Source organism: Erinaceus europaeus, chromosome 11 (genome assembly GCF_950295315.1).
Source record: "Erinaceus europaeus chromosome 11, mEriEur2.1, whole genome shotgun sequence".
NCBI classification, from domain to species: Eukaryota; Metazoa; Chordata; class Mammalia; order Eulipotyphla; family Erinaceidae; genus Erinaceus; species Erinaceus europaeus.
Genome location: NC_080172.1, coordinates 48,666,304 through 48,688,390, shown reverse-complemented (window position 1 = coordinate 48,688,390; position 22,087 = coordinate 48,666,304). Strand labels below are relative to the sequence as shown.

Sequence of the window (22,087 nt, the reverse complement as noted above, 5' to 3'; positions counted from 1 at the left end):
TAGCTGAATAGTATTCCATTGTGTATATAGACCACAATTTACTCAGCCATCTGTTGTTGGACATCTGGGTTGCTTCCAGGTTTTGGCTATTATAAAGTATGCTCCTAAGAACATATGTATACACAAATCTTTTTGGATGGGTAAGTTTGGTTCCTTATTTATATCCCCAGGAGAGGAATTGCAGGGTCACAGGGAAGGTCCACTTCTAGCCTTCTGAGAGTTCTCCAAACTGCTCTCCACAGGGGTTGGACCAATACACATTTCCACCAGCAGTGCAGGAGGGTCCTTTTGTCCCCACAATCTCTCTAGCATTTGTTGCTACCTTTACTGATATAAGACACTCTCACAGGAGTGAAGTGGCATCTTATTGTTGTCTTTATTTGCATTTCTCAAACAATGACTTGGAACTTTTTTTCATGTTTATTGGCCATTTGGCTCTCTCTCTCTTTTATTTTATTTTATATGAGAACATTGTTTTTAACTCTGATTTAAACCTGGGACTTTAGAATCTCAGACATGGGAGTCTCTTTGTATAAACATTATGCTATCTTCTCCAATCTGGTTTGATTTTATTTATTTTTTCTGGTTTGATTTTATTAGTCATCCTCAGATTTTTTTTTCTTTCTCTTGATACTGTAATAGTTGAGCAAATGCATTTTAGTTCTGAGACAAGATATATTTGTATGTCTAGCCATACTTATTTTAAATTCTTTTTTTTTAATCTTTATTTGGATAGAGACGCCAGAAATCTAGAGTGAAGGGAGTGACAGAGAGGGAGAAAGACAGACACCTGCAGCCCTGCTTCACCACTTGTGAAGCTTTCCCCCTGCAAGTGGGGGCCAGGAGCTCAAACCCAGGTCCTTGCACACTGTAACATGTGCACTCAACCAGGTGCGCCACCACCTGGTCCTGGATCTCTTTTTTTTTAAAAGATATTTTCCTTTTTTTTTTAATATTTATTTTCCCTTTTGTTGCCCTTGCTGTTTTTTCATTGTTGTTGTAGTTGTTGATGTTGTTGTTAGACAGGACAGAGAGAAATCTAGAGAGGAAGGGAAGACAGAGAGGGGGAGAAAAAGACAGACACCTGCAGACCTGCTTCATCTCCTGTGAAAGGACTCCCTTGCAGTTGGGGAGCCGGGGGCTCCAACCGGGATCCTTACTCCGGTCCTTGCGCTTTGCGCCACATGCGCTTAACCTGCTGCGCTACTGCCCGACTCCCAATATTTTCCTTTTTAAATATATTTTTTAGTATTTTTATTTATTATTGGATGGAGAAATTGAGAGGAAAGGGGCAGATAGAGAGCCTGCAGCCCTACTTCACCACTTGTGAAGCTTTCCCCTTACAGGTGGGGACCAGGGGCTTGAACTTGGGTCCTTCCACACTTTAATGTGTGTGCTTAACCAGGTATGCCACCCTTGGGTCTCTTCCATGGAGAATATTCTGTTCATAGCCTCTCTCCATATTTGGATGGGGTTGTTTTCTTGTTGCTGAGTTTGGTGAGCTCTTTATATATTTTGGTTATTAGCTTCTTGTCTGATGTATGGCATGTAAAGATCTCCCATTCTATGAGAGGTCTCTTTATTTGGATGGTAGCTTCCTTTGCTTTTTAATTTGCTACAGTCCGACTGTTTTATTTGTTATTGAATTCATTTCACTGATTGAAGATGTCTTTAAAATTTATATGGAAAAGAGTTCTGGGGAGCCAGGCGGTGGTGCAGCTGGTTAAGCGCACATGTCAAGAAGTGCGAGGGCCAGCATAAGGATCCTGGTTCAAGGCCCTGGCTCCCCACTACAGGGGGTTTGCTTCACAGGTAGTGAAGCAGGTCTGCAAGTGTCTATCCTCTCACTTCCTCTATCTTCATTAAACATTTGTTTTTAATATTTATTTATTTATTTCCTTCTGCTGCCCTTGTTTTATTGTAGTTATTATTGATGTCATTGTTGTTGGATAGGACAGAGAGAAACAGAGAAAGGAGGGGAAGACAGAGAGGGGGAAAGATAAGACATCTGTAGACCTGCTTCACCTAGACCTGCTTCACCGCTTGTGAAGCGACTCCCCTGCAGGTGAGGAACCCGGGTCCTTACGCCAGTCCTTGCACTTTGCACCACCTGCAGTTAACCTGTTGCACTACCGCCCAACTCCCTAAACATTTATTTTAAAATATTTGCAGCACTACTTCATCATTCGTGAAGCTTCCCCCACCCAGCCTGCATGTGGGGACTTGAACCTGGGTTTTCCTCAATGTCATAATATAATGTGTGTGCTTTACCAGGTATGCCACTGTCTGCCCCCCCAACAACTTTTTAGCTTAGGAGTTCAGCATCTTATCTACCCTGCTGAGATTTTTTTTCCTTTAATGATTTATTCATTTATTTGAAAGAAGAGAAGAGAGCAGCAGAGCATCATTCTGACACACACGATACCAGGCACAGAACTTGGGTCCTCATGCTTAAGCAGCCAATGCTTTATCCATTACACCACCTCCTAGGCTGCCTTGCTGAGATGTCACTGGTCCCAGACAGCAGGCCCTAGCCCTGCCCTAGAATCTGCCAGAAGCAGGGGCTGGGGAGGAGACCGGAGCTGAGGCAGACAGCACAAAGGATCCATACATGTGGGTCCATCCTTGGTCCAGCATGGGGGTCCCAGTAGTCTCACGGGTGCTGGCAGGCACTAAAGAAGAGAAGAGGGTGCTGAGAAGAAGGTATCTTGGAAGTTGCTGCCCAAGTCCTGTCCCCTCCTGCCCACCTGAGCTGTGTGGTGGCCTCTGGTCCTACATCAGTCAGTCAGTCCAACAGCTCCTTGATGCACCAGCAGCATAGCAGGATGTAAGCAACTTCCTTCAGGGTCCACTGCAGGCTATCCCAGACTGTGCCCATCTTTACCATGGGCACCCGGAGCCCCAAGTCTCCCAGGGCCCCTCCGAGGGTGAAGGGAAGGGCCTGGGCCAGGGGCTGTGTCCGGGCCTGCATGTGGGCATCAGCTATGAGGCAGAGCAGGGGAGACACTTCCTGGGCCTTTTATCAACTGTTCCCAACCCCCTCAGGCCTCATGACCATGGGGGACAAAGGCCCCTGGGTCTATGCAGGGAAGGCTCTGGGCCTGAGTCAGGCTGAGTCAGCCCCTATGGACTGGGTAGAGGGGTCAGGCTGCGTGTGTGTGTGTGTGTGTGTGTGTGTGTGTGTGTGTGTGTGGTGGGGGGACTGGCCAGCTCAGCTCACTTCCAGCTTGAGCTGCCTGTGAAGCTTCAGTGCCCTGTCTGTTGTCCCGTCCCCTGGAGGTTGGCACAGGGTCCTCCTTGCTCCCAGCCACTGGTTTTGCTCAGGCTGAAGTTGAGGATTATTACCTAGTAGGGCTGGAGGTGGTACAGTAGATAAAGCCTTGGACTCTCAAGCATAAGGTCCTGAGTTAGATCCCAGGGATTGCATATGCCCAAGTGATGCTCTGCTTCCACTCTCTATAAATTATTTTTAAATTTATTATTATTAGTTATTATTACACCGCCATCACTACTACTGCTGCTACTACTACTATCAGAGCACTGCTCAGCTCTGGCACATGGTGGGCAGGGGACTGAACCAGGGACTTTGGTCTCTCTCTCTCATAAATAAGAGTGGGTCATCACCAAACATGAGGTCCTGACTTTGATCCCTGGCATTGTATGTGCCAGAGTGATGCTCGGATTTTTTTTTTCTCTCTCTCATGTAAATAAATAAATTAAAGAGAATAATCATCAAGAACTCTATTCTGGAACATTTTGCCCTTGCCTTAGGTTGAGCATGGCCAGCTCAGTGCTGGAAGGGGAGTCTGGCCCACTTGCCCTTCCCACCTCCCTAGCACACACAGCCAGAGCACAGGGCTGGGGACTGTTTACTGATAGGCTACATACAGCTGGGCCACACCCCCTCCAGGTGCAGGGGCTCAAGTGCGGGAGTTGCGCTCCTCCTCCTCATTCTCCAGCAGGTAGGCGGGGCGGTAGGTGGGTTGTCCTCCTGGGCTCAGGCACTTGAGGGCTGGGTTCTGCGAAGTGTTCTCACGACTCCCCAGGGATGTGTAACTGGAGTGAGGGGACAGGGATGGGGTAAGAGTGTGGAGTGGAGGTTTTCCTCCCCAGCACCCCCATCCTCTTTGCCCCCTTCTCCCCAGCAGCCTTACCCTCGGTCATACAGGATACAGTAGGGGATGAACAACTGGCGCAGGAAGTCCCAGATGTCCTTGTAGGTCCAGTCCTGGCAGGTCAGGGAGGCAGAGAGGGAATCATGGGTCTGTACCCCGCCCCTGTCTACACCTCCCCTGGGCCTGTCATCTGGGTCTTTGGATCCAGGAGGAGGAAACCTGCCTTCCATGCCCTCTTCCACTTTGGGGCCCTCTGGCAGGCATGTGAGCCCTGCAGTGCCCTGTGCTGGAACTTTCTGTGACTATGGCTGTGTTCTGGCACAGTTCTGCCCAGTGTGCAGATCATTCAAAACTCAGCTAGGGCCACCAAAGAACTGTTTTGTTTATTATTTCATTTTTATTATCTTTGCTTAGCTCTGGGTTATGGTGATGCTGAGGACTGAACCTGAGGCTTCAAGGTTCATGAGTCTTTGTTTTTTTTGGGTCCCCCCCATCTTTCTTTTTTACCAGAGCATTGTTCAGCTCTGGCTTGTGGTGGTGTGGGGGACTGAACCTGGGATTATGGAGCTTCAGGCATGAGAGTCTGTTTGCATAACCATTATGCTATCTACTCTCCGCCCTTTTTTTTTTCTTTTCTTTTTTTTTTTTTTTTTTTACTATACTGTCTTTCCAGCTATCCTTGTTACATGTGGCCCAAGAGGTGGCACAGTGGATCAAGTGCTGGACTCTTAAGCATGAGGTCCTGAGTTTGATCTCTAGCATTACATGTGCCGAAGTGATGCTCTGTGTGTGTGTGTGTGTGTGTGTGTGTGTGTTGCTCTCTTTTCACCTTCCCTGCTTTCATTAATAAATACATTTTACTTTTTTATTTTTAAGCCATTTAATATATATCAGTCTGGGAGGTGGTGCAAGCACTAGACTCTCAAACATGAGGTCCGGAATTCAATCTCTAGCATCACATGTGTCAGAGTGATGTTTTGCTTCTCTCTCTCTCTCTTTCTCTTGTGTAAATAAAACAAAACAAAATTTACCTTGTCACCAGTCACACACAATCCATCTTTTTACCACACTAAAACTGCGCTCAGTAAACAAAGGCCAAAGGTAGAATGACCAGAGCACAGGCTCCCTTGGGAGTTGGTCCCTCCATTTATCCCCCAGCACCCCACCCCACCCCCACCCTGCCCCAAGCTGGGGTGCACTGGCCATTGGCAGAGGCAGCAGACCCATCCAGTTACCAGCAATGGATTGACGCGCATGAAGGTGGGCCAGCCAGTGTCGGTGGGGCTGAAGGGGCTGAGGCTGCGGGAGTAGGGGTCGGTGCGTCGAGTGCCCATCAGCACTGCCTGCAGCTGGGGGTGGCGCACCTGCAGCTCACCTAGGGCCTGCTTCATGTCACCCTGTACCTCCAACACCTGCAGGTTATACCTGAGGGAGGAGGTGAGTCAGGGTGGGGCCCCACCAAGGTTCTCTAGCAGCCCAGACCTTAGTCTTCCAATGAACTTGCTTGCTTTTTCCCTTCCTTCCTTTCATTTTGTTTATTGGATAGAAGCAGAGAGAAATCGAGAGGGAAGGGGTGACAGGGAGAGAGACAGAGACACCTGCAGCGCTGCTTCATCACCCTTGAAGCATTTCCCCCTTGCATGTAGGGACTGCGGGCTTAAACCTGGGTCCTTGTGCACTGTAACGTGTGCTCAACCAGGTGCGCCACCCCCATCCCCATACCTCTTAATGGTGTCCTGCAGGAACTGCTCCAGCTCGGGGAAAGGGGAGATGCTGCGGATATGCAGGATCTGGAGGGGCTCTCTGGTATCTGGGCACTTCCTGGAGGGGAGGGAACCCACAGGCTCACCAGGATGCCAAAGATGACTGATGTTCTCTGCTCAGGGGTAGACACCCTTCCATGTATTAGAACCCACTTCCACCAGGAAGCCCACAGGGATTGCTCCTCTCCGATCCGGAATGCACACCCCACTTTAGGTGAGTAGGTTTCTCCTCCTTAGCAGGAGCACTCAAGCACCCCCACCCAGGGCCCGACATATATTAAGTGTTCAATATACAGGGTGGTTAAGTGTCTACTGGTTTCCTCCCTGGGCTGTGGAGCTGGAAGAGGGGTGTCCAAGGGCTTGGTCTGAGGAGGGGGGTTCACCTCTGTACAGCTGCATGGAACAGATGCAGGAGGGCAGTGCAGTCCTTGCCACCATTGAAGCCGACACATAGCTGGCTGAGCTTGTACTGGGCCAAGGCGGTCTCAATAGTCTGCAGAGCCCCAGCCACCTTGCTCCCTAGAGAAGACCCTGCCAGGAGGTGGGAATGAGCATCAGAGACAGGCCAGCAGAGGTGGGGCATGCGAAGGGCCTGCCACACAGTCACAGGTTGCCTCCCTCTCCCTCAGGGCTCTAGGTTCATTTCCACTCACTAAGCCTCGTGCTCCTCCAAACCTTCCTTCCAAACCTTATCTCTCTCTGCCCCCACCCCAATTTAGCCCAATTCCTGACCTGACCACATCCTCATCATTTGGCTCTGGGATGTGTTCTCTGTTCTCTCATCTCACTGGTGTGGATTCCCCACCATGTCACTGTGGCCAAAACTCGGTGCACTGCAAATAGGCACCTGATCTGGTCTGACTGTGAGTGGGGGGCTGGGCAGTGGTGCACCTATAGAGTGCATATATCCCCATGCGTTTGGACCTGGGTTTGAGCCCCCAGTCCCTACTTGCAGGAGGAAATCTGTGAGTGGTGGAACAGGGCTGCAGGTGTGTCTCCTTTCCCTATGAATTTCTGTCTCTATTAAAAAAAAAAAAAAGAGGGAGGAGACTCGGATGGTGGCACACCTGGCTGAGCAAACATGTTACAATGCCCAAGGACCAAGGTTCAAGTCCTTGAACCCCACCTGCAGAGGGAAAGCTTCTCAAATGGTGAAGCAGAGCTGCAGGCGCCTCTCTCTCTCTCTCTCTCTCCCTCTCAACTTCTCTCTGTCTTTATCCAATAAAAAAGAGTGGTCCGGGACATAGCATTGAACTCTCAAACATGAGGTCCTGAGTTCAATTTCTGGCAACCTGTGTTTAAGAGTGATGTCTGGTTTCTTTCTCTCCTTATAGGGCTCATAAATAAATAGATAAATCTAGCAATTGATTAAAATGTTTATTGACTTATTGTTTGATAGAGGCAGAGAGACTGAGAGGGAAGGGCCACCAAACCCCAGGTGCTGCTATGACTCCATTCTGACTTCCCTGGGCACATGACCTCACCATGCTTCCTGGAGCCTCACCTCACCGCAGCTTTACCCCCTAGGGAAACAGGCTGGGAGATGGATCTGCCTGCCAATGCTCATGTCCAGAATTCCCAACTTTTGCACCCCATAAAGATCTTTGGTCCAGACTCCCTGAGGGATAAACAATAGGAAAGTTTCCAGTGGAGGGAATGGGACGCAGAACTCTGGTGATGAGAACTGTATGGAATTATACCCCATAACAACTATACCCCTTGTGGTCCGGGAGGTGGTGCAGTAGATAAAGCATTGGACTCTCAAGCATGAGGTCCTGAGTTCAATCCCCGGAAGCACATGTACCAGAGTGATGCCTGGTTCCTTCTCTCACCTCCTATGTTTCTCATTAATAAATAACTAAAATAGTTTTTTAAAAAAAGATAACCCTTACAACCGTGTAAATCAATATTTAACCAGTAATAAAAAAATAAAACATGGAGGAGTCGGGCTGTAGTGCAGCGGGTTAAACGCAGGTGGCACAAAGCACAAGGACCAGCCTAAGGATCCCCGTTCGAGCCCTGGCTCCCCACCTGCAGGGGAGTCACTTCACAAGCGGTGAAGCAGGTTTGCAGGTGTCTATCTTTCCTTCCCCCTCTCTGTCTTCCCCTCCTCTTTCCTTTTCTCTCTGTCCTATACAACAACAATGACAACAATAATAACTACAACAATAAAACAACAAGGGCAACAAAAGGGAATAAATAAAATAAAATAAAAATATTAAAAATATAGGAGCAACGTCTGGAGGCGGGGCTACAAGCAGCAGCAGATCTCTTTCTCTCCTCTCCTCTCCCAGATCAACTAGGAATACCAAAGGAGACCACCTAGGACGGAAACAAGACAGGACTAGAACCACTACAGGAACCCACCAAATCACCGGTGAGTGCAAACACGTGTGGCTGGTGACAGAGAGGAGCCTAGGGAGAGATTAAATGGCTGGTAACAGTCTGGCAGTTTATCAGTTAAGACAACACCTCCAGTCTGTTCCACCAACAAGGGGACAGCTGAAGGGAGGAGAGAACTCCCCAGAGACTCACCACGTGCAACTCTGAGTCTCCATTCCTACTGCCCTCAGAATCTGGAATAGCAGCAGGGAGGGACACCAGGGGACAGAAATCTAACCAGGAAACTCAGGAGAACACCTATACCTCCACAGTAGCACAGCAGTGGGGCTGTGAAAGTCTCTTTGCGTAACCACTGGATTATCTCTGCCACACCCTGCTTTATCTCTTGGTCAGGAGTCAGTGATTAAGCTAAGGAGCCTACTTTTAGTTTAAAAGCCCTAAGGATCCCATAGCCTACAGGGAAGAAAAAGCACAAAGAGGCTTTTAAGCCACTGAGCTCCAAATCAGGGATTAAAATACTAGAAATAACTGTTAACTTCCACCACTGTGAACCCTTTAATTAACTTACTTAGACAAAAGTCAATCCAGGCAATAGTGATTAGTAATTTGAAAAGTACTAAGAGAGGGAACTCATAACATATTATATAAAATGGGTAAACCAACAAGAATATTGGAGAAATGAACCAGGACAAGAGTCCAGCTAAAAGCCCCCCCAAAGGGTGAAGCACAAAATAATGAGTTCAACATCCAAACACTAGCTAGGAAATAATCACAGGAGTGAGTAAAGAATTTGAAAGAATTGTAATCAGAAATACAGGAACAAAAAATGAGACTCTGGAAGAAAACACTGATTATCTCAAGGTTATTAGACAGCTCAAAGCTGAAATAGCTGAGCTAAGAACACAACTAGCTGAACAAACTAAAACAGTATCTGAACAGGGTAACAAAATAGATGAACTCCAGAAAACAGTAGAGGGCAGAGAGAATAGAATCAATGAGGCTGAAGATAGAATTAGCAAGATCAAGGACGAATTAGAGACAACTAAAAAAGAAGTAAGAGATCTCAAAAAGAGATTAAGAGATGTTGAAAACAACAACAGAGTCCTATGGGATGACTTCAAAAGAAACAAAATACAAATTATTGGCTTACCAGAGGAAGAAAGAGAGGGAGAGGAAGAAAGCATTCTTCAGGCCATAATTGCTGAAAACTTCTCTACTCTAGATAACATCAAAGACATAAAGATTCAAGTAGCCCAGAGGGTCCCAAACAGATAACACGGACTTAAAGACACCAAGACACATCATATTTAGAATGGAAAGGAATAAGGATAAAGAAAGGATCCTGAAGACTGCAAGAGAAAAACAAAGAGTCACCTACAGAGGAAAACCCATAAGATTAGCAGCAGTCTTTTCCATACAAACACTAAAGGCCAGAAGAGAATGGCAAGATATCTATTGAGTGCTCAATGAGAAAGGCTTTCAACCAAGAATACTATATCCTGCAAGACTGTCATTCAGACTAGATGGAGGCATCAAAACCTTCTCAGACAAGCAACAGTTGAAGGAAGCAACCATCACCAAGCCTGCCCTGAAAGAAGTTCTGAAAGCTCTCCTATAAACAGTCAGACCATCATAAATAGGACATATATCAGAACACTCTAAAACTCTACAAGAATGGTGTCAAAATATCTTCCATCTTTGATATAAATAAATGTCAATGGCCTGAATTCACCTATTAAAAGACACAGAGTAGGAAGATGGATCAGAAAACACAACCCAACAATATGCTGTCTACAGGAAACCCACCTAACTCAACAAGACAAACACAGACTCAAAGTGAAAGGATGGAAAACTATCATACAGGCCAATAGCCTGTATGACCAAAAAAAAAAAAAAAGGGCAGGGACAGCTATTTTCATATCTGACATGACAGACTTTAAAATAGATAAGATTAAAAAAGATAGGAATGGACACTACTTAATGCTCAGAGGATCAGTCAATCAAGAGGACTTAGCAATTATTAACATCTATGCACCCAATGAGAAGCCATCTAAATACATTAAACGTCTACTGAAAGAGCTACAGCAATATATTAACAGCAACACAATCATAGTAGGGGACTAATCTCAACTTGACAGATCATCCAGGCAGAAAATCAATAGATATAAGGGAGCTAAATGAAGAGATAGATAAACCAGAACTATTGGACATTTTCAGAGTCATTCATCCCAAGAAACTGTAATACATATTTTACTCAAATCCACATGGGTCATTGTCAAGGACAGACCATATGTTAGGCCACAAAGACAACATCAGCCAATTCAAGAGCACTGAAATCATCCCAAGCATCTTCTCAGACCACAGTGGAATGAAACTAACACTTAACAATCAACAAAAGATTAGTAACAGTCCCAAAATGTGGAAGCTCAACAGTACACTTCTTAACAACTTCTGGGTCCAAGAGGAAATCAAGGAAGAAATCAAAATGTTTCGAGAGTTCAATGTAAATGAAGACACAAGTTATCAAAATATTTGGGACATAGCTAAGGCAGTACTGAGAGGGAAGTTCATAGCTATACAAGCACACATTAGGAAACAAGAAAAAGCACAAATAAACAACCTTCTGCACATCTTAAAGACCTAGAAGAAGAAGAACAAAGGAACCCTAAAGCAACCAGAAGGACAGAAATCACTAAAGTTAGGGTAGAAATAAATAACATTGAGAATAAGAAAACCATACAAAAGATCAACGAAAGTAAATGTTGGTTCTTCGAAAGAGTGAACAAAATAGACAAACCTTTAGCCAGACTCACAAGACAAAAAAGGGAGAAGACCCAAATAAATCATATACTAAATGAAAGAGGAGCTATCACGACACAGCAGAAACTCAACAGATCATGCGAGGCTTCTATGAACAACTATATGCTACCAAGCTAGAAAACCTGGAAGAAATGGACGATTTCCTAGATACCTACCAACTTCCAAAACTAAAAGGAAGTAGATAACATGAACAGGCCCATCACAACTAATGAAATTCAAACAGTTATCAAAAATCTTCCCAAAAATAAAAGTCCTGGACCAGATGGTTTTACAAATGAATTCTACAAAACCTTCAAAGAAGAACTAATACCTCTACTTTCTAAAGTCTTGCGGAAGATTGAAGACACTGGAATACTCCCTGCCAGCTTCTATGAAGCCAACATCATTCTGATATCAAAAGCAGACAGGGATACAACCAAAAAAGAAAACTACAGATCGATATCTCTGATGAACATAGATGCTAAAATACGGAACAAAATTCTAGCCAAACGGATATAGCAGTATATTAAAAAGATTGTTCATCATGACCAAGTGGGGTTTATCCCAGGCATGCAAGGTTGGTTTAATATGCGTAAATCAATCAACGTGATCCACCACATCAACAAAAGCAAGACCAAAAACCACATGGTGATATCAATAGATGCAGAGAAAGCCTTTGACAAAATACAACATCACTTTATGATCAAAATGCTACAAAAAATGGGAAGAGATGGAAAATTCCTGAAGATAGTGGAGTCTATATATAGCAAACCTACAGCCAACATCATACTCAATGGTGAAAAACTGGAAGCATTTCCACTCAGATCAGGTACTAGACAGGGATGCCCACTATCACCATTACTATTCAACATAGTGTTAGAAGTTCTTGCCACAGCAATCAGGCAGAAGCAAGGAATTCAAGGGATACAGATTGGAAGAGAAAAAGTCAAACTCTCCCTTTTTGCAGATGACATGATAGTATACATAGAAAAACCTAAGGAATCCAGCAAGAAGCTTTTGGATATCATCAGGAAATACAGTAACGTGTCAGGCTACAAAATTAACATTCAAAAGTCAGTGGCTTTCCTCTATGCAAACACTAGTTAGAAGAAATTGAAATCCAGAAATCAATTCCTTTTACTATAGCAACAAAAACAATTAAATATCTAGGAGTAAACCTAACCAAAGAAGTGAAAGACTGTATACTGAAAATTATGCGTCACTACTCAAGGAAACTGAAAAAGACACAAAGAAGTGGAAAGATATTCCATGTTCATGGGTTGGAAGAATTAACATCATCAAAATGAATATACTACCCAGAGCCATCTACAAATTTAACGCTATCCCCATCAAGACCCCAAGCACATTTTTTAGGAGATAGAACAAATGCTACATATGTTTATCTGGAACCAGAAAAGACCTAGAATTGCCAAAACAATCTTGAGAAAAAAGAACAGAACTGGAGTCATCACACTCCCAGATCTCAAATTGTATTATAGGGCCACTGTCATCAAAACTGCTTGGTACTGGAACATGAATAGACACACTGAACAGTGGAATAGAATTGAGAGCCCAGAAGTGAGCCCCCACACCTATCTTTGACAAAGGTGCCCCGACTATTAAATAGGGAAAGCAGAGTCTCTTCAACAAATGGTGTTGGAAACAATGGCTTGAAACATGCAGAAGAATGAAACTGAACCACTGTATTTCACCAAATACAAAAGTAAATTCCAAGTAGATCAAGGACTTGGATGTTAGAACACAAACTATCAGATACTTAGAGGAAAATATTGGCAGAACTCTTTTCCGCATACATTTTAAAGACATCTTCAATAAAACGAATCCAATTACAAAGAAGACTAAGGCAAGTATAGACCTATGGGACTACATCAAATTAAAAAGCTTCTTCACAGCAAAAGAAACCATTTCCCAAACCAAGAGACCCCTCACAGAATGGGAGAAGATCTTTACATGCCATATATCAGACAAGAGTTTAATAACCAACATATATAAAGAGCTTATCAAACTCAACAACAAGACAACAAATAACCCCATCCAAAAATGGGGGGAGGACATGGACAGAAGATTCACCACAGAAGAGATCCAAAAGCCCGAGAAACACATGAAAAAATGCTCCAAGTTTCTGATTGTCAGAGAAATGCAAATTAAGACAACAATGAGATACCACTTCACTCCTGTGAGAATGTCATACATCAGAAAAGGTAACAGCAGCAAATGCTGGAGAGGCTGTGGGATCAAAGGAACCCTCCCACACTGCTGGTGGGAATGTCAATTGGTCCAACCTCTGTGGAGAACAGTCTGGAGAACTCTCAGAAGGCTAGAAATGGACCTACCCTATGATCCTGCAATTCCTCTCCTGGGGATACATCCTAAGGAACCCAACACATCCATCCAAAAAGATCTGTGTACACATATGTTCTTGGCAGCACAATTTGTAATAGCCAAAACCTGGAAGCAACCCAGGTGTCCAACAACAGATGAGTGGCTGAGCAAGTTGTAGTATATATACACAATGGAATACTACTCAGCTGTAAAAAATGGTGACTTCACCGTTTTCTGCCAATCTTGGATGGACCTTATTAAGTGAAATAAGTCAGAAACAGAAGGATCAATATGGGATCATCTCACTCTCAGGCAGCAGTTGAAAAACAAGATCAGAAGAAAAAAAAAAAAAAACACAAGTAGTACCTGAAATGGAATTGGCGTATCGCACCAAAGTAAAAGACTCTGGGGTGGGTGGGGGGAGAGAATACAGGTCCAAGAAGGATGACAGAGGACCTGGTGGGGGTTGTATTGTTTGTTATATGGGAAACTGGGGAATGTTATGCATATACAAACTATTGTATTTACTGTTGAATGAAAAACATTAATTCCCTAATAAAGAAATTAAAAAAAAAAAAAGAACAGCAGTGAGCAATTACAAAAGCTGGACTTCCCACTTTCTACACCTCATAATAATCCTGGGTCCATACTCCGTGAGGGATAAAAAAATAGGAAGAAAAAAAACAAAAATAGGAAAGCTTTCAAAGGAGGGGATGGGATACGGAGTTCTGGTGGTGGGAATGTATGGAAATATACCCCTCTTATCCTATGTTATTGTCAATATTTCCACTTTTTTAAATATATTTTTTTAAATTAATTAATTTATTTATTCCCTTTTGTTGCCCTTGTTTTATTGTTGTAGTTATCATTGCTGTCATTGTTGTTGGATAGAACAGAGAGAAATGGAGAGAGGAGGGGAAGACAGAGAGGGGGAGAGATAGATAGACACCTGCAGACCTGCTTCACCGCTTGTGAAGTGACTCCCCTGCAGGTGGGGAGTCGGGGCTCAAACCGGGATCCTTATGCCGGTGCTTGTGCTTTGCGCTACTGCCCGATTCCCCAATACTTCCATTTTATAAATAAAATTATATATGTATATTAAATAAAATATGAGTGCTGGGCGGTAGCCCAGCGGTTTAAGCACACACGGCGCAAAGCGTAAGGACTGGCGCAAAGATTCCAATTTGAGCCCCCAGCTCCCCACATGAAGTGGAGGTCATCTCACAAGCGGTGAAACTAGTCTGTAGGTATCTTTCTCTCCCCCTCTCTATCTTCCTGTCTTCTCTGTTCTATCCAACAACAATGACAGCAATAACAACAGCAATAAACAAGGGCAACAAAAGGGATAAAATAGCCTCCAGGAGCAGTGGATCCCTAGTGCAGGCCTGGAGCTCCAGCAATAACCCTGGAGGCAAAAAAAAAAAAAAAGCTTTGTGAGTGGTGAAGCAGTGCTGCCGGGGTCTCTATCTTTCTCCCTATCACCCCCTTCCCTCTCAATTTCTGGCTGTCTCTACCCAATAGATAAAGATAATTTAAAAAAATAAAATAAAACAGGAGTCGGGCTGTAGCGCAGAGGGTTAAGAGCAGGTGGCACAAAGGACCAGCTTAAGGATCCCAGTTCAGACCCCTGACTCCCCACCTACAGGGGAGTCACATCACAAGCACTGAAGCAGGTCTGCAGGTGTCTATCGTTCTCTCCCCGTTTTCCCCTCCTCTCTCCATTTCTCTCTGTCCTATCCAACAACGACGATAACAATAATAACTCCAACAATAAAACAAGGGCAACAAAAATGGAATGAATAAATAAATATTAAGAATAAATTAAAACATTAAAAAGAAGAGACTGAAGGGTGAGATAGGGAAAAGAGATACTTATAGCACTACTTCAATACTCACTCAGGAAGCTTCACCCCTGCAGGTGGGGAGTGGGGACTTGAACCTGGTTTCTTGTGCACTATAATGCATATACTCAACTAGGTGCACCTCTGCTCAGCCCTATGAATAAAATATTTACTTACGGAAATCGGACAGCAGCAGGTTACGCGTAGGTGGTGCAAAGCCCAAGGACCAGCAAGGATTCCAGTTCGAGTCCCCAGCTCCCCAGCTGCAGGGGAGACGCTTCACAGGCGGTGAAGCAGGTCTGCAGGTGTCTCTCTTTCTCTACCCCTCTCTGTCTCCCCTTCTTTCTCAATTTCTCTCTGTCCTATCCAACAACGACATCAATAGCAATAACAATACTTATAACAATAAAAACAAGGGCAACAAAAGGGAATAAATAAATATGAAAAAAAATCTTTACTTACACACACACACACACACACACACACACACACACACTGATTGGAAGGCTGAGCAAATCAACAGGCACTAATGGTTAGTGCCTTGCTCCTGCATAAGGTAGCAGCAGTGGCCCAGGCGTGTGGTACCTACCTGACTCTGTGAGACTGTACACTGCCTCACTGGCCTGCTCCACAGCATGAGGTTGATAGGGCACAAGCACCCCCGGGGGCAGGCGGGCCTCAAGGTAGGCCTGGCACTCATCCAGACAGACTTCCTCCTCTGAGTCCAGCGTCAGCTTCACCTTGTAGTAGTTGCTGCCCCAGTCAGGGTAGGAGCCCAGGCCCAGCCGGCGCCCAAAGTGGGCCTGCGCTTCTGCCAGGATGGGGGCGATGGAGGCTTCAGGGGCCGCCACGTACAGCTGGCGCAGGTGGAAGTGCATGGTTGCATTGCGAAACAGGCTTTGGAGTCCCTCCAGCACAGGGCGCAGCAGCTCAGGGATGCCGGGGAAGAGGTAGACATTATGAACAGAGACCAGCGGGAACCTGAAGGACTGGCCTGTGCGAGGGTCGGTGCCATAGTGCAAGCGGGCAGAGGCAGGTACCACGGCCAGCTTATCCAGGCCCTGCCCACCAAGGGCTCGCACAGCTGCTTGCAGTTCAGGGTTGGGCTTCAGTTCCTCCCCAAAGGCCTGTGCCACCGCCTCGAATGTCACGTCGTCGTGAGTGGGGCCAATGCCCCCTGCTGTGAGGACATGAGTGAAGCGGCTGGCAAATGCGGCGACCTCGGCCGCAATATCAGCCACCTCATCAGGCACAATGGAGACACGACACACCTGGACACCCAGGGAGCGCAGCATGTGGCACAGAAAGTAGGTGTTGGTGTCCTGTGTGTGGCCCTGTGGGTTCAGGGTGGAGAAGGGTGTTATGATCAAGGGCAGAGGACAAAAGATGAGGGATGCATCTGTCTGATGAAGGGGGTCATTGTCTTTTTAGAGGGGCATGATCTCTTGCCTGACTCCCAGGGAAATGCTTCTTTTTTTTTAATTGTAGTTATTATTGTTGTTGTCGTTGGATAGGACAGAGAAATGGAGAGAGGAGGGTAAGACAGAAGGAGAGAAAGATAGACACCTGCAGATCTACTTCACTGCTTGTGAAGCAACTCCCCTGCAGGAGAGAGCTGTGGGCTCAAACCAGGATCCTTATACCTGTTCTTGTGCTTTGCGCCACATGTGCTTAACCTGCTGTGCTACCGCCCAGCTCCCAGGAAATGCTTCTTAATGGAATCAGGGATAATAATGACCCACCTGGGCCTCCTTGTACACTTCTGACCTTGACTTCATTCTCTCTCTTTTGATTAGCCAATTTATTTTAATGAGAGAGAGAAAGGCAGAGAGAGAGAGAGGTCAACATATTGCTCAGCTCTGGCTTATGGTAGTGTTGGGATTGAACCTGGGCCCTTGGAGCTTCAGGCATTAATGTCTTTTTGCATCAGACTATGCTGTCTCCCTTCATTCCCAACTTCATCTGTGCTGGAGATACAATGATCAATTCCATGTGGATGACTCACCCACTTTCTCACCAGCCCTGATTGTTTCAGCTTACTGGCTATCTGTGTTTACCCTGAGCTGTTGCCACTTTGGCCAGTGGCAGCCTCAGAGATCATCCACAGCTAGTTAGGCCCTTCACCCTATTCTCTACTTCTGAAACATCATCTCTGTCACACTGCTACTGAGTAGGTCTTGGGCATTTTCACCTTCATGGCCCATGGGCCACAGTGCTCTGCTGCCAACAACCTTCCTAACATGTCCCTGGGATTGCATTGCTCCTGGCATCATGAGCTATTTGTGTTTCCAATTGCCTGCAGAATAAAGTTCAAATTCCCCTGCAAAGTATCTGAGGCTGCCTATGGCGTGTGTCCAATGAGCTCACCCAGCTCCAGCACATTCTACTTCTCCACTCGGGGTTCAGTGGTTAAGGGCTGAGATTGAATAAGAGTATACTGGAATCTCACCTCTATTACTTCCTTTCTTTGCTGGTACAGATTTCTTAACTTCTCCCAGCCTTGCTCTCATACCAGCCTTGCTCTCATAATCTATTAGCTGAGATTTATAATAAAAGCACTGACTTCTGTGGTCCGGGAGGTGGCGCAGTGGATAAAGCACCAGACTCTCAAGCATGAGGTCCTGGGTTCGGTTCCCCGTAGCACATGCCAGAGTAATGTCTGGTTCTCTCTCTCCTCCTATCTTTCTCATGAATAAATAAAATCTTTTAAAAAAAAATTACTGACTTCACAGGGGTTTTTTTGGTGGTTAGAAAAATCATGCACATGATATAAAGAGTACTCATAAAATAGGGGTTAATATTACTACCATGTCCTCTGCTAAGGCTTCTCTGATACTTCTCTCTGATACTTTTCTTCTGTTTGTTTTCTTTCCATAGCACTGCTCAGCTCTGGCTTATGGTGGGACTTGAAAGCCTCAGGCATGAGAATCTCTTTGCATAACCATTATGCTATAGCATAATGCCAGAGATGATGATTGTAGTGTGGAAGCACTCGCGCCCCATGAGGAGCTGGCCAGTCTTGCAATGATATTATTCCTCGCGCCCACCTTTGCTGCAGTTTTTATGAGATGTTTGTGAAATGACAGAGTGCGATCGAGAATAACGCCAAGATAGACTGGCTGGGCTTCATTCTCGTACCGCCAAGCTGCACATTAAGCTCACGCGAGGCCGAGGCATGGTGTAGATGGAAAACAGATGATACCGTTTTTTGCAGTGCTAGGGATTAGTCGCCATTTTTTACAGTAATCAGATATCAGAGACATGTCTTTCGTGAGTGTTTCCTCGAGGATGTTGAACTTGGATGCCTGAGTTGCACAGCAGATGTCATCTCTGGCATTATGCTATTCCACTGCAGAATACTGTGCCCCAGTATGGTTCCGCAGCCCCCATGTCCACTTGGTCAATTCCAAATTATATTCCTCCATGAGGATAATTTCTGGAACCATCCGTTCCACCCCGATTCCATGGCTGCCAGTTCTTAGCAACATTGCCCCGCCAGATATTCGTCGGGACGCGGCATCATCTAAGTTCATTTCCCACATCTACGCTCGACCGGACCTGCCAATATATGCGGATATCTTTGCCCATCCTGTCCAACGCTTGACGTCTTGTCACCCAATCTGGTCCCCTACGCCTACACTGAACTTCTCTGTTCCAGTCTCTTGGAAACAGAGTTGGCAGTCAGCTGAGGTAAAGAACAAACACCTCATCACAGACCCCTGCAAGCGTCAACCCGGCTTTGACCTAGCACGTTATGATTGGGCCCTCCTCAATCGCTATCGAACAGGCCATGGCCAGTGCGCCGCTATGTTCCATCGCTGGGGAGCCAGAGACGACCCGAACTGCCCCTGCGGCTACAGACAGACTATGACCCACATAGTCAACGACTGCCACCTCTCCAGATTCAAAGGAGGTCTTGAAACTTTACATCAGGCTCAACCTGATGCTGTTGACTGGCTACGGAAGAAGGGCAAACGCTAGAAGAAGAAACCATTATGCTATCTACCTCCACCCTTTCTTATCCACTCTGTTGAGTGCCTAGAATGATTTTCTTTGGGGACCAGGGGCTTGAACCTGGGTCCTTGCGCTTTGTAAGATGTATGCTCAACCAGGGGTGCCACCATCTGGCCCCTTTTATTTATTTTTAATGAGAGAGAGAGAGGGAGAGGGAGAGAGAGAGGGAGAAGAAGAGGGAGAGAGAGAAACACACATACACACAAATAGCAGAGCACTGCTTAGCTCTAGTCTATGGTGGGCTGGGGATTGAACCTGAGACCTCAGAGCCTCAGTCCTGAGAGCCTTTTGCATAATCATTATGCTGTCTCCTCAGCCCCCTAGAATCATTTTCTAAACAACGTGGCTATAGATACCCCCCCCATTTTATTTAATAGGACAGAGAAATTGAGGGAGGAGGGGGAAGTGGAAAGAAAGACATTTGCAGCAGGGCTTCACTGCTTGTGAAGCAGTACCTGTCAGGTTTTAAGTAGGGCTTGAACCTGGGTCTTTGTGCATGGTAATATGTGCACTTAGAGGGGTATGCCACTACCTGGCCTCTATTAGGCTGTAACTTTTTTTTTTTACTAGGTGGGGGACCTACCATATTGGTTATGCAAAAAAGGCTTCTATGCCTAAGTCTCTGAGGTCTCAGGTTCAGTTCCCAGCACCAATGTAAGCCAGAGCTGAGCAGTGCTCAGTAAAGAAAAAAAAAAAAAAAAAACTGTGTTCACTTCTTAAAAATTTAATTAATTAATTTACTTTTTACCAGAGCACTGATCAGCTCTGGTTTATGGTGATGCGTGGGGGCTGAACCTGGGGCTTCAGAGCCTCAAGCCTGAGAATCTCTTTGCATAACTATTATGCTATCTACCCCCCACCCTTTTATTTTGTTATTGAATAGATATAGAGAAATTGAAAGGGAGGGAGAGACAGAAGAGGGAGAAAGACAGAGACACCTACAGCTCTACTTCAGTTGTAAAGATTCCCCCTGAAGATGGGGACTTTTAAAAATTTTTTAAAATATATTTATTTATTCCCTTTTTTAGCCCTTTTTTTTTTTATTGTTGTAGTTGTTGGATAGGACAGAGAGAAATGGAGAGAGAGGAGGGGAAGACAGAGGGGGGAAAGAAAGACACCTGCAGACCTGCTTCACTGCCTGTAAAGCGACTCCCCTGCAGGTGGGGAGTGGGGGGGATCCTTCTGCAGGTCTTTGCGCTTTCACCACCAGCACTTAACCCGTGGCGCTACCGCCTGACTCCCCCCTTTTCTTTTAACTAAAGGGAAACTACATTAGTAATGCATGCATCTGTACTTTCTCGTCATTTCTATAAAGTTCTCCCTCCCACCCACCATATAGTTTGGCTACATTTTTTTCAACATAGTTGGAAAAATGAGAGAGGTGGTTTTTCTCCATTATGTGGGGCTCACTGCAGCTTGGGGGGTAGGGGCTCCCACCCAGGCTCCCCATCTCCCGACACACCTTGAGGATCTCATCTCCAATAATGATGATGCCTGCAGTTACGCTGCGCTTTGGGGGAGACTCAGAGGCCACAGACGCCATGTTTCTGTCTCCTCTGTCTTTCTGCCACGCTCTCCAACAGCCGCCTAGACCCCTAAATAGGGGTCTCAAGCCTAGGGGCCCCGCCAGGTCTACAGGGCACTGGGGCCCATAGCCTGCACAGGGAGTCCGTGGTCCAGGGAACCTGGAGAAGACAGAAAGGACAATGGGGTACAGCAGTTCTTCCTAACTAGGCCCTAGACAGGTCATCCTGATTTCAAACTCCAGCTCAGGCCTCTCTTAAATGCCTTCTAAGCTTGACTGGTCCTGTCTTTCTGGGCACTCACGACTTTAAATATTTGGTCTCTCCTGGGCATCTGCCCCTTTAAATGCCCACCTTTTCCCTGGCCTGGGCTCCCTTAAGTGTCAGCTTCCCACCCGACCACACTCAGGCCTCTGCAGACGTCGAACCCCTTGGAACCTTTACTCCCCCAGGCGCCGCAGGCTCCTGAGCTTCTCTAGGTTGTCACTTGCCTCGCCTGCCCTTTCACCAGGTCTTTCCTTCTTCCTCGCTGCCGTCCCTGCACGGCTTCCGTACTCAGGCCCCGCCTTAGACGCCACTCCTCTCTGTGTAACTGGCTACTGCGGCTGCCGCTCAGGATGGTCTCCAAGGGGCCGTTGGTGTGGCCCGCTGTCTCCCTAACTTGAGCCAGAGGGCGGGAGCAGAGCCGGGTTGTTATAAAGGACAAGCACGAGGTTGCCCCACCCGGAAGTAAAGGGGCGGGCCCGTCGGATTCCCAGGCGGGACTAAATTAACCCGGGCCCCAAAGGAGCTGGATTGGAGACTTTGGGATGAGATCTTCTGATAGGGAAGACCAGGCCGGCCTCTCGCCTCCGTTGCGTTCAAATTTGTGTGCTTATGAGGTTTTCGTTGACAAGGAAGAAGCCTCTGCAGCTGGTGAGGGTGCGTGGCTGTATTTGCATGAGTGCTGCTTTGGCTTCTCATGTGAAATTCTATTTACTTGGCATCGCATGTGCCAGATGTTCTGGTTCTGTTAATATTAAAAATAATTCTGAAATTTAAGGGATTTTATACAGAGGCAGATGAAGGTAGGACACCAAGAATGATTGTCAGCATTGCCTGTGAGGTAGGGAAGTCTTAGAGGTGAGCTTTTAGGGTACAAAATTTCCATTTGTCTTTAAGTTAAAGACAAAAGCGAATTACTTTAAACCTCACTGCCAAGAAACTGCTTACTCATTGCCTCTCCCATTATGGGTCTTGCAGAGACATGTGAGGACAGCAACCAGGGAGTGTCATTGTGTCCACTCTGAAGTCTCACATTATACTCTCTCCCTCCCATTCCAGTTGCCTGCAGTCAAAAAGTACTT

General features: G+C 45.9%; 2 protein-coding genes across 7 annotated transcripts; both read right to left on the bottom strand.

Moving 5' to 3' along the window:
* Positions 1-2,448: 2,448 nt before the first annotated feature.
* LENEP (lens epithelial protein) lies at positions 2,449-3,721 on the bottom strand. Its single transcript, XM_060201551.1, has 2 exons — positions 2,748-3,721; positions 2,449-2,672 (listed from the first exon to the last, which is right to left on the bottom strand). The coding sequence occupies exon 1, from the start codon at positions 2,969-2,971 to the stop codon at positions 2,786-2,788; it is 186 nt and encodes a 61-aa protein (XP_060057534.1). The 5' UTR covers positions 2,972-3,721; the 3' UTR covers positions 2,449-2,672; positions 2,748-2,785.
* FLAD1 (flavin adenine dinucleotide synthetase 1) lies at positions 2,449-21,388 on the bottom strand. 6 transcript variants are annotated; one of them, XR_009552519.1, is made up of 10 exons: positions 21,096-21,186; positions 20,681-20,903; positions 15,794-16,538; positions 6,262-6,409; positions 5,838-5,936; positions 5,351-5,540; positions 4,155-4,228; positions 3,889-4,056; positions 2,748-2,800; positions 2,449-2,672 (listed from the first exon to the last, which is right to left on the bottom strand). XR_009552519.1 is itself a non-coding variant. In XM_016189233.2 (9 exons), the coding sequence occupies exons 2-8, from the start codon at positions 20,759-20,761 to the stop codon at positions 3,921-3,923; spliced, it is 1,473 nt and encodes a 490-aa protein (XP_016044719.2). In that variant the 5' UTR covers positions 20,762-20,903; positions 21,096-21,186; the 3' UTR covers positions 2,449-2,672; positions 3,889-3,920. The 6 variants fall into 6 exon arrangements, 5 of the variants coding, with proteins under 5 accessions (XP_016044719.2, XP_016044720.2, XP_060057532.1 ...); XM_016189233.2 differs by lacking the exon at positions 2,748-2,800; XM_016189234.2 differs by lacking the exons at positions 2,449-2,672; positions 2,748-2,800; positions 21,096-21,186 and adding an exon at positions 21,233-21,388 and having other exon boundaries at positions 3,853-4,056.
* Positions 21,389-22,087: the final 699 nt, after the last annotated feature.